This window comes from Panthera onca, chromosome C2 (genome assembly GCF_046562875.1).
Source record: "Panthera onca isolate mPanOnc1 chromosome C2, mPanOnc1 haplotype 2, whole genome shotgun sequence".
Taxonomy (NCBI): domain Eukaryota; kingdom Metazoa; phylum Chordata; class Mammalia; order Carnivora; family Felidae; genus Panthera; species Panthera onca.
The window spans coordinates 121,765,947-121,779,544 of record NC_138347.1 but is presented as its reverse complement, the minus strand read 5'-3'; the positions used below and the strand labels follow the sequence as shown (position 1 = coordinate 121,779,544).

The following is a 13,598-nucleotide window of genomic DNA, read 5'->3' as shown; positions in this document are numbered from 1 at the left end:
AAATACCACTTTACTGGGGGGCACCTGGGGTGGCTCAGTGTTAAACATCTGACTCTGGATTTCACTATCTCACAGTTCATGGGTTTGAGCCCTACATCTGGCTGTGTGCTGACAGTGTGGAGCCTGCTTGGGATTCTCTGTCTCCCTCTCTCTAAACTTAAAAAATAAAATAGAACTTTACTGGGAACTTGATGGAGATCTTTCAGGATGAAGGCTTAGGTTAATAAATTATTACCTTTCAATAATAATTTCACAGAAATTACCTTCTATTAATTACTTTGATCATTTCCACAACTCAGTTTTCTGGTTCTTTCTAGAACTGTTCTCTTAGTTGGCTCTTAGATCTCTTGTTTTTCTCTCATTTTCTACTTTTTCAGTTGTCATTGCTGAGTTTTAGGAAAGCGTTTCTCCTGTTAAAGTGTACCATCTCTGGTTAAAAGATACATTGTCTTCTCTTTGTTCTAATAGATACTGCTTACACAGTAATTAGCATGTTCTTTTTGTTTTTGAAGAGTGTTGTCCAAAGGATGATGTGTTCCTAGTTGTATTTAAGATCTATTTCTAGCTGATCTATATACGCATATGTTTTCTTTTTAGCATATGATTTAGAAGAACAGAAGAATCTCACAGCTTGTCCTGACCGAACGCTTTTTGTACAGAAGGGTCCAATTTATCATGCATGTCAGTTTCCTGTTGCCTTACTTGAAGCATGCAGTGGTATGGATGATCCAGAGTTTGGCTACTCCAGAGGAAATCCTTGTATTCTTGTGAAAATGAACAGAGTATGTACCTATATTGCCGCTGCTGCTTTCTTTCTAATATCCTCTTATTGAGTAGCTTGGAACTGTTTTTTTCTCATTTAGGGGTAACTTGCATAAAAGGTTAGCAGTGATATTAATTGACCTTTAGAAAGTGAATACAGCAAAAACCAAGACTGGTTTATTAAATCAATCATGGATTAGGGAAGTAAAACAACTTACGCTTTTCCCTTTTTAGTTACATGCATTTAGGCATAGGTTAATGCTTCAAGGGGCAGGTATTCTGGTTGTCATACATAAAGCATGGTTTTATTAACGTGCAGTGCTCATCTTTGAATCATCTTTGAATTCGGTTATAAATTTAAAATTCCATTGAGAATCTATTAGGCTTTAGTTTAAACTTTGAATATTTAGTAGCAAAGCATAGTTTTATAGTGTATGTACATATAATTAAAAAGTAGAGATACAAATAAAATTGCATTATAATGAACTCAGTGGGGTGTTACAGTTGTAACCAAAGTGGTAGCATTTTGCTTTGGTGTCCAGAAGATGTTCCTGAATTATTTTGAAGCTCATTAGCTTCTCTGTGTGTTAGTAAGTATGACCTGGGAGTCATTGTGCAAAAGAAGATGCTTTTCTTATGTAATAAGTGATCTCTAACCCCTGTACCTTTCTGCTGTATAAATATTGTATTGCAGAGCTGTGTTCTGACACAGTTACCCTATTGAGGCCTGCAAGGTCTCCCTTGAAGAATGAGGTTATTCCTGATCATTTACTCCAAGAAAAGGCAGTTTCTTAAACAGGTGGAGACCTCTCAAGATCATGAGTTTATCACTAAAGTTACCCTTGATAAGCAAATTGCTACCATCTCTTGGCACTGCTAAATAAAGAGTTTCCCTATAGGAAGAGCCAGCTAGACCCCGACGTACCCAGACTGACACCCCTCCAGTCTCTCCTCCTTTCCCCACGTGGACAATGACAAGTTCCTAATTATCCCATCGTACTCTAGAGATCGTTCTGAAACATTGCCTGACACATAGTAGGTACTCAAGAATAATTATAGTCGGATGTTTCAGCAAGACTTCATTAAATTAAAGTTAACCAAATAAGCCAAGAGTAATGGGAAACTTGACAGTCTAGCTTGTAAGATGAAGTAAATGTATTTACCTTAACAGAAATGCCTTTTAGAATCCCAGCCTTCCAGAAGCGAATATCTTCATAAAGTCTAGATTTCTGGAAAATCTATTCCCAGTATAAAGCCAAGAGGAGTTCCAGTTCCTTCTCCTACAGGACCAACCTTCGAAGCTTGTTTTTCTCTTTCAGTATGTCCTCTTTGAATGCAGAGGGTCTGAGATTATACTTGGCTGATGGGACATGGCTTTACAGGGCATGACAAGATGACAACATCAAGCTCAAGTATGGATCATACATGAGCTATGCATGCTGAGTGTAGCAGGGGATTTAATCCCAGTAGAGTTTGTTCCAAAGTCCTCACATAGGCAACGATAGTTAAAGATGTTGATATTATTTAGGTTCCATAATACTTACCTCTTGGGAGGAATATTTACATTTACAGGCATTCGCATGTAAAATGAGTATAAATTCAAAACATAAAAAGATCCTCCCACAAAATAAATATCTATTGCCATTCAGAGTTAGTTATGTCAGCTACATACGTGAAAGTAGCTTTATTACGTAGAACTGAATGGTACTGTGTCTTAAAATGGGATTCATCCCAGTGTATGCATTTTTGTGGAATAGATCGATGGGAAATACGGTAAGGCTCCATGCAAGCTTTATGGAAACAAATGTTGAGGGTTTGACCTAATACAGTTTCGTGAAAAACAGTTTTATTGTGCTTCTGCAATTCTTAACGTTTGCCTTAAAAGTTTCTGTTTGCTTCTTGGTTTAAGGGTAGCAAAGTGCAATACTGTATTTTATTCAGGAACGGATTTATTTTCTGCACTGCCCCAATACAATAAGATAGCAAATTGGTAAGATTATTATATTAAAAAGTCCATTGTAATCCTCTACACAAGAGTAAAAGGCAGGTGTAATAGGGTTTTAATACCTAGAGTCGATATGCATCTCAACCCTTCCATCTCTGGGTCCCTAGCAACAATGCAGGAGGTTCTTTCATATACATTTGTGATGTTTCAATTAGTTTTTCTTTTCCTTAGATAATTGGATTAAAGCCTCAAGGAGAACCAAGGATAGAATGTATTTCAAAGGTTAGTATTCAAAAAGCTTTAGTATATCTGAATATTTTAAAAGTCTGTGAGTCTTAGTCATTGTTTTTTCTTCCTGTCCCTTTTTGAAAGTCCTCTGTAGTGCCAATCTTAGAAGAATAAAATTCCACCGAACTTTGGGTGTAGAGCCCTTCTCTACTTGCAAATGATAATTCCTAAAGACGTGCTTTCCATGAGCATTGATTTCACAGACACTGCCTTTGCATATACCATCTTTCATTGATTCTGAGATCACTTTTTTCTAGCTTAATAACACTGAAATTGGGGATGGCCTTATAGTTAATGGCATCTTAATACTGTATCATAAGAGTTTTTTCTATCTTAATAGTACATAAATTGGTGTACATCAATGGCATCTGAGATTTCAGGAAACAGGATACATTTTCCTTAAGCTGGAGGCAGTATTTTTCTCTCCTACCCCTACTTTATTTTCTTCCAGAGTGCTGTGAAGTTTTCATCTCATAACTTCTTTTGTTTTCTCTCCATGCTGCAAGTGCAACTAAGACAAATATGTAAATTGATGGGTAAGAGTTCTAAGGAGAAAGTAAAGTTCTACATTTAATTTTATTGTTGTGCAAAATATTAGCATTCCAGCTCTAAATCTATGTCAAAGGTATTTTACTTGAAATGTTACTTTGAAATCACTTCTCAAGTTGCTTGTGAAGAAAATTATATTCCTTTTCGCCTTGAATGGATTTCTTATGTGGGCAGAAATCTCTTGCTCCGTGGTTCTCAAATTCATTCATGCATCAGAATCACTTGGAGGACATTTTGGGTCCCATTCCCAAAGTTTCTGACTCCCTAGTTTTGGGGTGAGGCCCAAACTTGGCATTTCTAACTCAAGTTTCCAGGTGATGGTGATGCCGATGGTCTGGAGCTCATGCTTTGAGAATTTCTGCTTTAGAGTATCCTTACTTCTTTTGAGTATTCACTATTTAGAATAAAAAGCCAGAAAGTTTGTGGGTTCTCATCTGGGTTGAAGTATAAGTGTGTGAATCCTCGGCAGTTCCCTTTACCTCCTTATACTAACATAGCTCAGTCAGTATGCTGCTTACAACCAGGTGCTACATCTAAGCTGAGCTTTTCTTGATAAATCCTGCTGAAAATGAAGTAAGCATATGCTAGTATCTCTTAAGATGAAAAGGAAGCATTATGGCTATGAGATACATTTAGAGAAAGCAACTATTCTGTTCTTGCTTGCAAGCTTTCCAAGTAGGAAGTTTCTGAGGCTCAGGTGCTAGGCTCCGGCCAGGTTAGATGTGCTACTTTCGTGACCACGTAGGACTGTGTATCTGGACGCAGGAGCTTTTGCCTTTGTGAGTGGACCACACTGATAAGCTTGGAGCAGGGGCTCTACGGGGCCAACGCTACTAAGAAAGGAAAGCGCATTTTGGCCAGAAGGCCAAAAGCTTTAGTAAACTTCTTTCCTAAGATTTCAATTTTGTGAACCTTTGGGCAGTATAAACAACTCCGTGTAACTGTTCCCTTAGGGTTTAAACTGGACTTCTATCTATTGGATATCCTTTGCTTCTAGAGTAGTTGGTGGACATGTTAATGAAAAATCCTGGTCTAATGACTCAGATTTCAGTTTGTTGTCCCTTTCGCTTTCAAGAGTTATGTGTCAAGTACATAAACTAGATGGGGATTTTGTTAATTGAGTTGTGGAATATTTTTGTTTTTAGAAAGTTTGTAAAATTTTGCCTAGTACTCCTAGGTTAGTCACAAAGGAATAATAGGTGGGGTGCGTACATTTTAGAGGTGGTTCTGTAGGGCAGATGGCCGCATTTATTGCACATCATCATAGTTGCTGTTTTCCATTACATTTGTCTTGTATCTTGTACTCTTAAATTTGATCTGCTTTAATTGCATTTATGTAAGAGTTCTGAAAATACTGAAATATTGAGGACAACATGCTCTTGAGCATTTAAAAGATGGTTCCTACAAAAGATGGAATATTCATTTTGTCATTTTTTCATTTTTTTCTATAAAAATAAATCCTATTAATATAGAAAAATGCAGAAGAAAAAGGTAAATGCCTACCCATTTCCAATTTGTGTTCTTCAAGTCTTTTAAGGGTGGTGACTGTATAAAAAAATGTGATTTTAAAACTTTGTTTTCAGTGGAACTTAGTGACTGTCAGTTGCTCCTAGTTTCCAATATGATGTTGTCATTCATATACTTAGAAAACTGTGACATGTATGCTTCACCCTAAAGTATCTCAGTATTCAGATATGCATAATTTCGAAATGTTTATTTTAACAGAAGGTATAAAAAGTACAAGTTTAAGTAAAAGCCTGCCAATGTTACGTTTTTGGTACAAACCAAGAGAACAATGAAGAGTTACCCTGGGTGATCTTGGGCATGTCCTCTTAACTGAGCCTCAGTTTCCCTCTTTGTAACTGATCCTGCCCACTTAAGGGTGTTGGACCTAAATGAGGTCAGTGTAAGTTAAGTGTGGTGTCTGGCTGCAATTTCCAGCTCAGTAAACTATAACCCAAAGAAAACCTCCTTTATGTGTTGGGGAACATCTCTGTTTCTGTGAAATAGGCTCATGTATTAAGAGAAAATAGGTTAAACAAAAGCAATTAGTACAGAAGGGCACTCATCACAGTGATTATTTTTTAATTATAGAGTACAAATGTAGGGTGGTGACTGAACATGGTTTTTACTGTTTCTCTTAGCCTTGTCAGCTTCTGTGGGGTAGCATCACTCTGTGCTTTGTGCCGTCTTGCTTTGTCACTTGTTCCTCACACGTGCTACTCGTGATAGAGAAGCAGAGTAGGACTTCTCCTTAGAGGAGATTCTTAGTTTTGCTATAGTGTTTCCTGTGTGCTTTACAAAATAGAAATTAGGATGCAAGCATTTTCTAATATTTTAATTAGTGCTTAGTAAACTTCCACTGATTTTAGTCCATGTCATCTACTCATTGTGTGTTAAAGTTACTCATTAAAATTAGTCCTATTCAGAATGTGTTACTTGAGAATTCTCTTATCAAGAAGAGATGATAATAGAGATATCATCATGATTTGGATTGTGAAGGATTAACTTGTATATTTGTCATGTTTATTAGTTTAAGTACATGGAATATAATTCCAGTAATTTCAGTACTTTGATTTACACGTGCTCATAAATTCAAAGGTATTTAAATTGGTTGAGAAGACTTTTGCTTGGAGTACCTTAATTTTTCCTAATAGCTTTTGTCACTTGCATCATAGTTTACCCTTCTGGTTACCATTACTAAGCACAGAAAACTTTCGGACCTGCTGCCTCCTAGGCCAGCCACACATTCTACAGTGTGGAAGCACAGTATCTTAAGTCATTTCAGGAATACATTGGTCCATACAGACTGGTGCATTCCTGCTATCAGTAGTTAGAGGCAGATAAGATTTTAAGACAGTGTATGAATAGATGTTGGGCTATGAGTTAGAAGGGACTCTCATGGAACAGCATGTAGGGTCTATCAGGAAATGTAAAAAGAATCAGGATAGTTTATGTCCAAGGATTTAAATCAAGATTAGCACATCTGTTCTCAAAAATACACTTGTAATTAATGCAGTTGGGATAGCATTGTAACATCATCATACTGTTTATAATTGATTATAATTGATATTGCCTTAATATACATTTTGGTTTTTATGACCTAAAAAGGGGTTTCTTTTGTTTTCTGCTTTAGAGTGAAAACACAGCAGCTCTATCAACTTATCCTCCCAATGGAGCTATAGATTTAAAATATTTTCCATATTATGGGAAAAAACTGCATGTAAGTACTTAGAAGTTCATAAGTGGTTGTGACTCTTGGGAAATTGGTACATCTGTACTAAAATATCACTTGTCGGCAGACACATGTTCTGTGTAATTTGTGTATCTTCTATTCTGGTCTTCAAATGGTGATGACAAGTAGAGGTTCCCCACCGCCCACCCAATCTACAGTTCAAAACATAAGACTTAAGATAAATTTTCAAAATATCATTTTCTCTTTCGTTAAGAATTTGCTTAGAGAGTATACAGAGGTGAAAAAACAAAATGGATAGAATAGTACAAAGAATTTCTGTAGACCGTTTACCTAGATTTCCCAGGTATTAGTATTTTACCTCATTTGTCTTTCCAGTCTCTGTAATTTTTTTCCTAAACCATTTGGGACTAATGAAACATGTGCCCCTTGCCCTAAATGCTTAAGTTTTATTTTCCTAAAGACATTTTATATAACCATAATATAGTTATAAAAGGAAATTAGCGTTGATAAGAGGACTGTCATCCAATCTACAGACCTAGTCAATATTTTACTAGTTGTTCCAGTAGTGTCCTTTATTGCAAAAGAAAAAATGTTTTCCCAGTGCAGGATATCTCACTGTTACATTTTTGGTCACCTGTAACCTGGAACAGTTCCTCAGTCTGTTTCATGCCCTTGTACTCTTAAATGAACACAGGCCTTTTGGGGCCTGTTTTGTTTACATTCCTCAACTTGAGTTTGTCTGATGTTTTTCATGATTAAATGTCAGTTTACATCAAAATGTAAAATGTACATTTTTTTTGCAAGAATGCCTCAGAAGAAATGTTTTTGGAATTAGCATATCAGGAGGGATGTGGTATTGATTGGTCACATTAGTGGTGATGGTACTCTTAAACACTAACTTGATTAAGGTGTTATCAGCCAGGTGTTTTTTTTGCTTTTTTTTTTTTTGTAATCAGTAAATATTATGTGGAGAGAATAATTGGAGAGTCTACACAGTTCTGTTTCTCCCTTCACTTGAAGCATGTATTGATTCTTCCTGGGTTGTTCCCAGATGTTTTCTAATTCCATCTTTTCCTTTCTCCATTTACAGGGTGGCATTCTGTTCTGAGAAAGAGCTTTGCCTTCTTGCCACCATTTATTTCCATCTGTATATTGTCATGGACTCATTATCTGTTCTATTTATTTTGATGCTAAAATTGTCCCAGATTTGGCCGATGAGAGACCTTCAGGCTGGTTCCTATGTCCTTTAGACATGCTTCCATGATTCTTTCTAGCACTGTAAGACATTCCAGATTCATCTTGTAGTTTCTCTGCCCCAGTCCTGAAATCAGCCCCCTAGTTCCTTTTAGTGAAGAAATGTATCTAGAAACCACAGTGATGGTAATATAGTTAGGAATATATTTGCATCAGATTATACAGCAACCATAGTAAGGATATAGGAGATCTAAGTAAGGATATAGGAGATCTAAGTAATCAGTAGAGTAGTCCTTGGGTGAAAGAGGAAACTCAAACCAAGATTATAGAGAATGTCTAAAAAATGATCATGGTTGACACAACCAAATTACAACCTATGGGATACATCTAAAGCAGTGCTTGCAGGAACACTCATGGCCATATGAACACTTTTATCCATAAAAATTAAAGTGAAAATAAATGAATATCCAGTTTAAAAGAAAGAAATAATTTTACAGAGTAAACCAACTCCTGATAAAAGGCACAGAAGGTACGTGAAGTTACTGTAGCATTTGAATTAATGTGTTTTCCTTTATTTGCCAGGTGAGTTATCTGCAGCCATTAGTTGCTGTCCAGGTGTCCTTTAATGCTAGCAGCAGTGCTGTAAAAGAAGTAACAGTCGAATGCAAGATTGATGGATCACCCAACCTAAAAAACCAGGATGATCGTGACAAGTTTTTAGGACGAGTTGTGTTCAAAATCACAGCACGTGCATAGTAGGAGTTAGGATCTCCACAGAGTAAATGTTGTGTTGTCTGTCTTCGTTTTGTATCAGCTGGACCTGCCATTCCAGAATTATGAGACCACCTTGGAGAAAGGTGGGGTGGTGCGTGACACTGGGGTAACATCATAACATGCTTCCAGATCATAGTGTTCCGTGTCCTCTGAAGTAACTGCCTGTTGCCTCTGCTGCCTCTTGAACCAGTGTACAGTCGCCAGATAGGGACCATGAACACCGATTCTGAACATGTAGTACAGGGGGCTTATTTTTATGTGGTTTAATTGCCAAGTGTCTAAAGCTTAATGTGCTGTGCTATGTAAATATTTTATAGATTTAACACTGGTTAACTTCCTATTTTGATGCCAGCAAAGTTGTAGGGATAAAATGGTACCTGAACAACATCAAGTGACTTTCATAGCTGCAAGAAATGTGGTGTGAGGAGAACTTCTGTATGTGAGGAGGAAAAAAGAAAATAAAAGTGGATTTGAAAGGTTGACTTGGATGTTTTGTAAAATTATTTTTTACATGCTGAATTAGTCTGTGGATCTTTTTGATTAAGAGCACAAACTTTCTGTTGTAAAACATGTAAAAAAATATATATACTGATGGGTTTATTTTTAGTGCTGGAACTAAAATCTCTTATCAAGTATCGTAGACCATAGATGAAACAGCATTTTTAAGTTAGCCACTATGAATATGCACCTAATTTTTTATGGAGTTAAATTCATATGATTTAAATTGTACAATAGTTTGTGAAATATATTGTGACTGCTTTTATTTAGCAGACTGTGGACTCTAATAAAAAATATAAATTGTGAATTTAAAAACTTGGAACTTATTCAAAGCTTCAAACCAGCTTTATTTCAGCATGCTTTAGTGTCGTGAAGTATCTTCTCCTTCAGTCAATGTTTGTAATGGTATGATTGTCATAATGTGAGCTATTTTCTCCTCTGTTGAAAGGTACGCTTCCTGTATAATCTCTGGGTTTTGTTGTTTTTTTTTTTAAGCCAGTTTTGATTTTTATCCTTAATGCTAAAGCTGATAATCTTGAGGTTTTCTTTGTGTTGGTACAAGCCAGAATGACACTGGTTTGTGACACAACCCAGCTGGTTCAGGAACAGCTATCTGGAGAAAACATCAATGCTCCAAGTGGTCTTGGCTAGCCAAATGGGCCTTGGTGACCCAGTGGCAGCCTCTCTGCCACTAAGATCTTCGTGATAACAGATTTTTGTTTTAGAAGTCTTCTTTGCAACTAAAGAAAATGATTCTTGGAGCTGTTAATGACGGAAACAACTTCTGGGCTTTGATTTTCCATTCTGCCCTCTTTTAAGAGTGGAAAACAATTTCAAAAACGCTACAGTGCTAAAGCAATGTCATGGGCTACAGCTAGAGCATCACTTTAGCTGGTCCAGTGTGAACAGGTCTTCAGTTGTTGGTTGTGGAATTCGTATTATTATGTATTCAGTTAAATTTGTATTTTTGTGTCTTTGGAGTATAACACAGATTGAAGTTGTGTTCTAATGAGCTTAGATAAAAACAAACTAGTTCTCAGAACATGAAACAAGAATGGAGATAACCAAAATGGGGAAGTGGGTTTTGTAGAGAATACAAATAGGATATTCACAGAAGTGACTAAATCATATTTGTGCCTCCCTGGTTCAGAAGTTTGGGCATGGCTCAGCCCCTGATTGCTGCATGAGTTCAGCTGACCTCCCCAACTCTTCCTAGCTCTCTTCTACTGAAATTAGGGGTTTTTAACAATGATCACAGGCCTGCTCTGTGCCAGGTTACTGATGTGCCAGACTGAGGATATAGAGATGAAGACATGGTCTGGAAAATGAGAGGGAAATAGAACAGGCCCTGGGACAAGATGTGGCATAATTACAGTAATGGCAATTATGTGCAAGGGTCCAAGGAGGTGGGGTATGACTCCTCTACAAAGGTCCCTCTAGAGATGTGTTTTGTGGAGGGGAGGGTTGGAAGGAGCTGGGCCTATATGATGAAGATGAAGAGTTTGGGAATGAAAGGGACTCTGGACACCATCTGAGTCTGCATTTCTGCTTCATTTCACGTTTTCCTCAGAACTTCACCAGACCTCTTACATGCAGATTGATTCCATAAGAGACTCTATATGCAACAATTTCTTAAGTCATGGCTATTCTGCTTATTCATAGATCACAGTTTGAATAACAAGGGACCAAAGGAATAAAGACAACCAGATTTGCATCCTTGGTGATTGGATCCAGCACTGGTTTGACTAGTGGTTGGAGAAAAATTCAACTCAGCTGACTTTAGCTAATACTTAAAAATCCAGCAGGTTAGGGGCTCAGGGTCCAAGATGGCAAGGTAAAAGACCCTGAACTCCCCTCCATGGACACAACCAAACTTATACCTATTTATAGAGCAATTTCTCCTGAAGACAGCTAACTGAATAGCTGTAGAACAAGACAGACCACATAGAGAATGGTAAGAGGGACAAGACTGTAACAAAGGGAAACCCCAACCCTGATGCTTGCCATGGGGTGGAATAGTACTACAAGACTGAACACGTATGTCTGAGGGCACAGAAAAAAAAAAAAACAAAACAAAACAGAAAGCTGTGATTTAAAAGGGCTATGAGAGTATAAAAATTAACAGCACTAGAACTCTACCAAATGGATGGGACCTGTTGGAACTCTCAGGGTTGGAGGGACTGGTGATTGCTACCATCTGCATTCACCCTTCACCTTGATATCAGATGGGAGCAGGGTCCAGGCACTGTAATCAGCCTACTGTCAGCCCGACTACTTGGCACCTCTTAGCCCAAGGCAGCCCGATGTGGTGCACACCACAACACTCCTGATCAATGCTCACTACAGCACCTGTCTGAACAAGGTGACCAGTCTGAAGCATCCTTGAACACTCTAGACCCACACCACTTAGGCTCCAGACAGCTTGCTAGGACACTCCAGTGGAGAGTCCCAGGACCTCCATGCTCCTGCTCATTTTGGTCCCTGCCACCCCATAAATGTGCCCCTAGCCCATGGCACACAATGGCTCCAACCTCCCCACCAGGACACCCTGGTGTGCACTCACTTTAGCTCTAGCTGTCCTGCCCGGGTGCCTTCTAGAGAGTCTCAGGACTGCCATGGCCTGTGCCAACATCAGCTGTCAGGACACTCTGGATGGAAACTCACAGGACCACCCCACCCTGTGCCCACTTCAGCTTCAACATCCCAAGGGCAACCCCATCATGGAATACCCCCAAGAACCCAGCCCATGCCACCACAATTCTAGACAAACAACCAAAGTTGCCAGAAATTCAGCCTGCACAAGGGGACAAGTATACACAAGACCAGTCCTTCAGTCCTTCAAATTTAGGAGAAGTAGCTATTCTAATTCAGAGAAAAAGTCAACCAAAATGATAGGAATATGCTCCATATTAAAGAGCAAGACAAAACCAGAGGGAGAAAATGAAATCAAAAGGAGATAACCAGTCTACCTAATACAGTGTTCAAAGTAATGGCCATAAAGATGCTCACTGGACTGGAGAGAAGAATGGACATGACATATTCACAATTTCAAAAAGAGTATTAAAAAGAGCCAATCACGGTTGAAGAAGAAAATGAGAAATGCACTAGAAGGAATCAACAGATTAGAGGATACAGAAGAATGGACTAGTGATCTGGAGAACAATCAAAAGTAAACACCCCTCAAAATAAGAAAAAGGGGGAGGAGTTAAGATGATAGAGTAGTAGAGGGACCCTATACTTGCCTCATTCCTCAAACACAGCTAGAGAAGTACCAAATTCTTAACATCCAAGAAATCGATCTGAGGACTAAGAGACAAACTGCATAACCAGAGAGAAAAAATAGGCCACATCATGTAAGATAGGAGATGTGGAGACAGGACTTGGGAGAGAAAAGAATTTCAAGTACTGTGGGCAGGAAGGAGCCCTGACCATGGAGAGCAGAGAGCAAGCGAGCCCAGCATGCAGGGCACTGCACGCAAAAGACAATTCCCCAAAACCATTGACAGGGAAAATTAGAGGGGCTGATTATCAAATTTTTACAAGCAGCAGAAAAGTCTGAAGTTATAGAAGTCTGCACCATTGCTGGGGTATAGCCTGGTTGGCATAGCACTGCTCCTGTAGAGAAGGAGGGCAGAGGCCCAAGAGCAGACAGTGTGGTCTGAGGATCCCCTGGGTCACACTTGGAGAGACCATTCCCCTTGGAGTGCTTTTGGAAGAGATAGCACTGGTTCTTGGGACAAAAGAGGTGGTGGATGCCACTGAGCTGCCCTGTTCATTCGTGTATGAGTAGAGGTACCTACTGAGGGCAGTGAACCTGGGCACCTGCTTTTTGCTGCACTTTACCATAAACTCTAAGCCCCTGTGCATTCCTGCAACTACCTTTCTAAGACAAACCAGCACCAGCCACAGCATAGCAAGACCCTTTCCCAGAGGATCAGTGCTGGTGTGCACCATGCCAGGTCCTAAATTTGACTTTTGAAACCCAGCCAGTGTGCCTAAGATGAAACACAGGAGCACTGTGCTGCTGGGTGGGCAGATGGCTCAGATGCAGACAGGGTGAAGGCAGCGATCTGAGGGATGCCTGGGACACATGAGGGAAGATTGTTCACTCTTCCGTGAGCACTTCCTGAATAGTAGAGAGCACAAAATCCCCTCTAGGGCGCCAGAGAGCCAGCTGACACCATTTTTACCCCTGCCCATCAACATGGACTGACTTTAGTGAGCAGCACAGCATCTACAGTGTAAGCTTGAGTCACTTACACAAACGTTCCCCTGAACTCTACTGGTTCTTCTGGACTAGGGCAAGTGTACCTGAGAATCTGAGCAGCAGCAGGCCTCTCCCCCAAGAAGACCAGCACAAACTGCCCCCCAAACCCTCACATGCACCAAGTC

At 39.1% G+C, this 13,598-nt stretch overlaps 1 protein-coding gene across 1 annotated transcript in view; it reads left to right on the top strand.

The window, feature by feature from the left end:
* The window catches only part of ATP1B3 (ATPase Na+/K+ transporting subunit beta 3), a 45,465-nt gene extending 36,275 nt beyond the window's left edge, over positions 1-9,190 (top strand). Inside the window, exons 4-7 of the mRNA XM_060638830.3 lie at positions 598-782; positions 2,939-2,989; positions 6,681-6,767; positions 8,517-9,190. Of these exons, the coding sequence (XP_060494813.1) occupies positions 598-782; positions 2,939-2,989; positions 6,681-6,767; positions 8,517-8,690 (497 nt within the window). The 3' untranslated portion in view covers positions 8,691-9,190. The remainder of the gene's footprint in view (positions 1-597; positions 783-2,938; positions 2,990-6,680; positions 6,768-8,516) is intronic.
* The last annotated feature ends 4,408 nt before the right edge of the window (positions 9,191-13,598 follow it).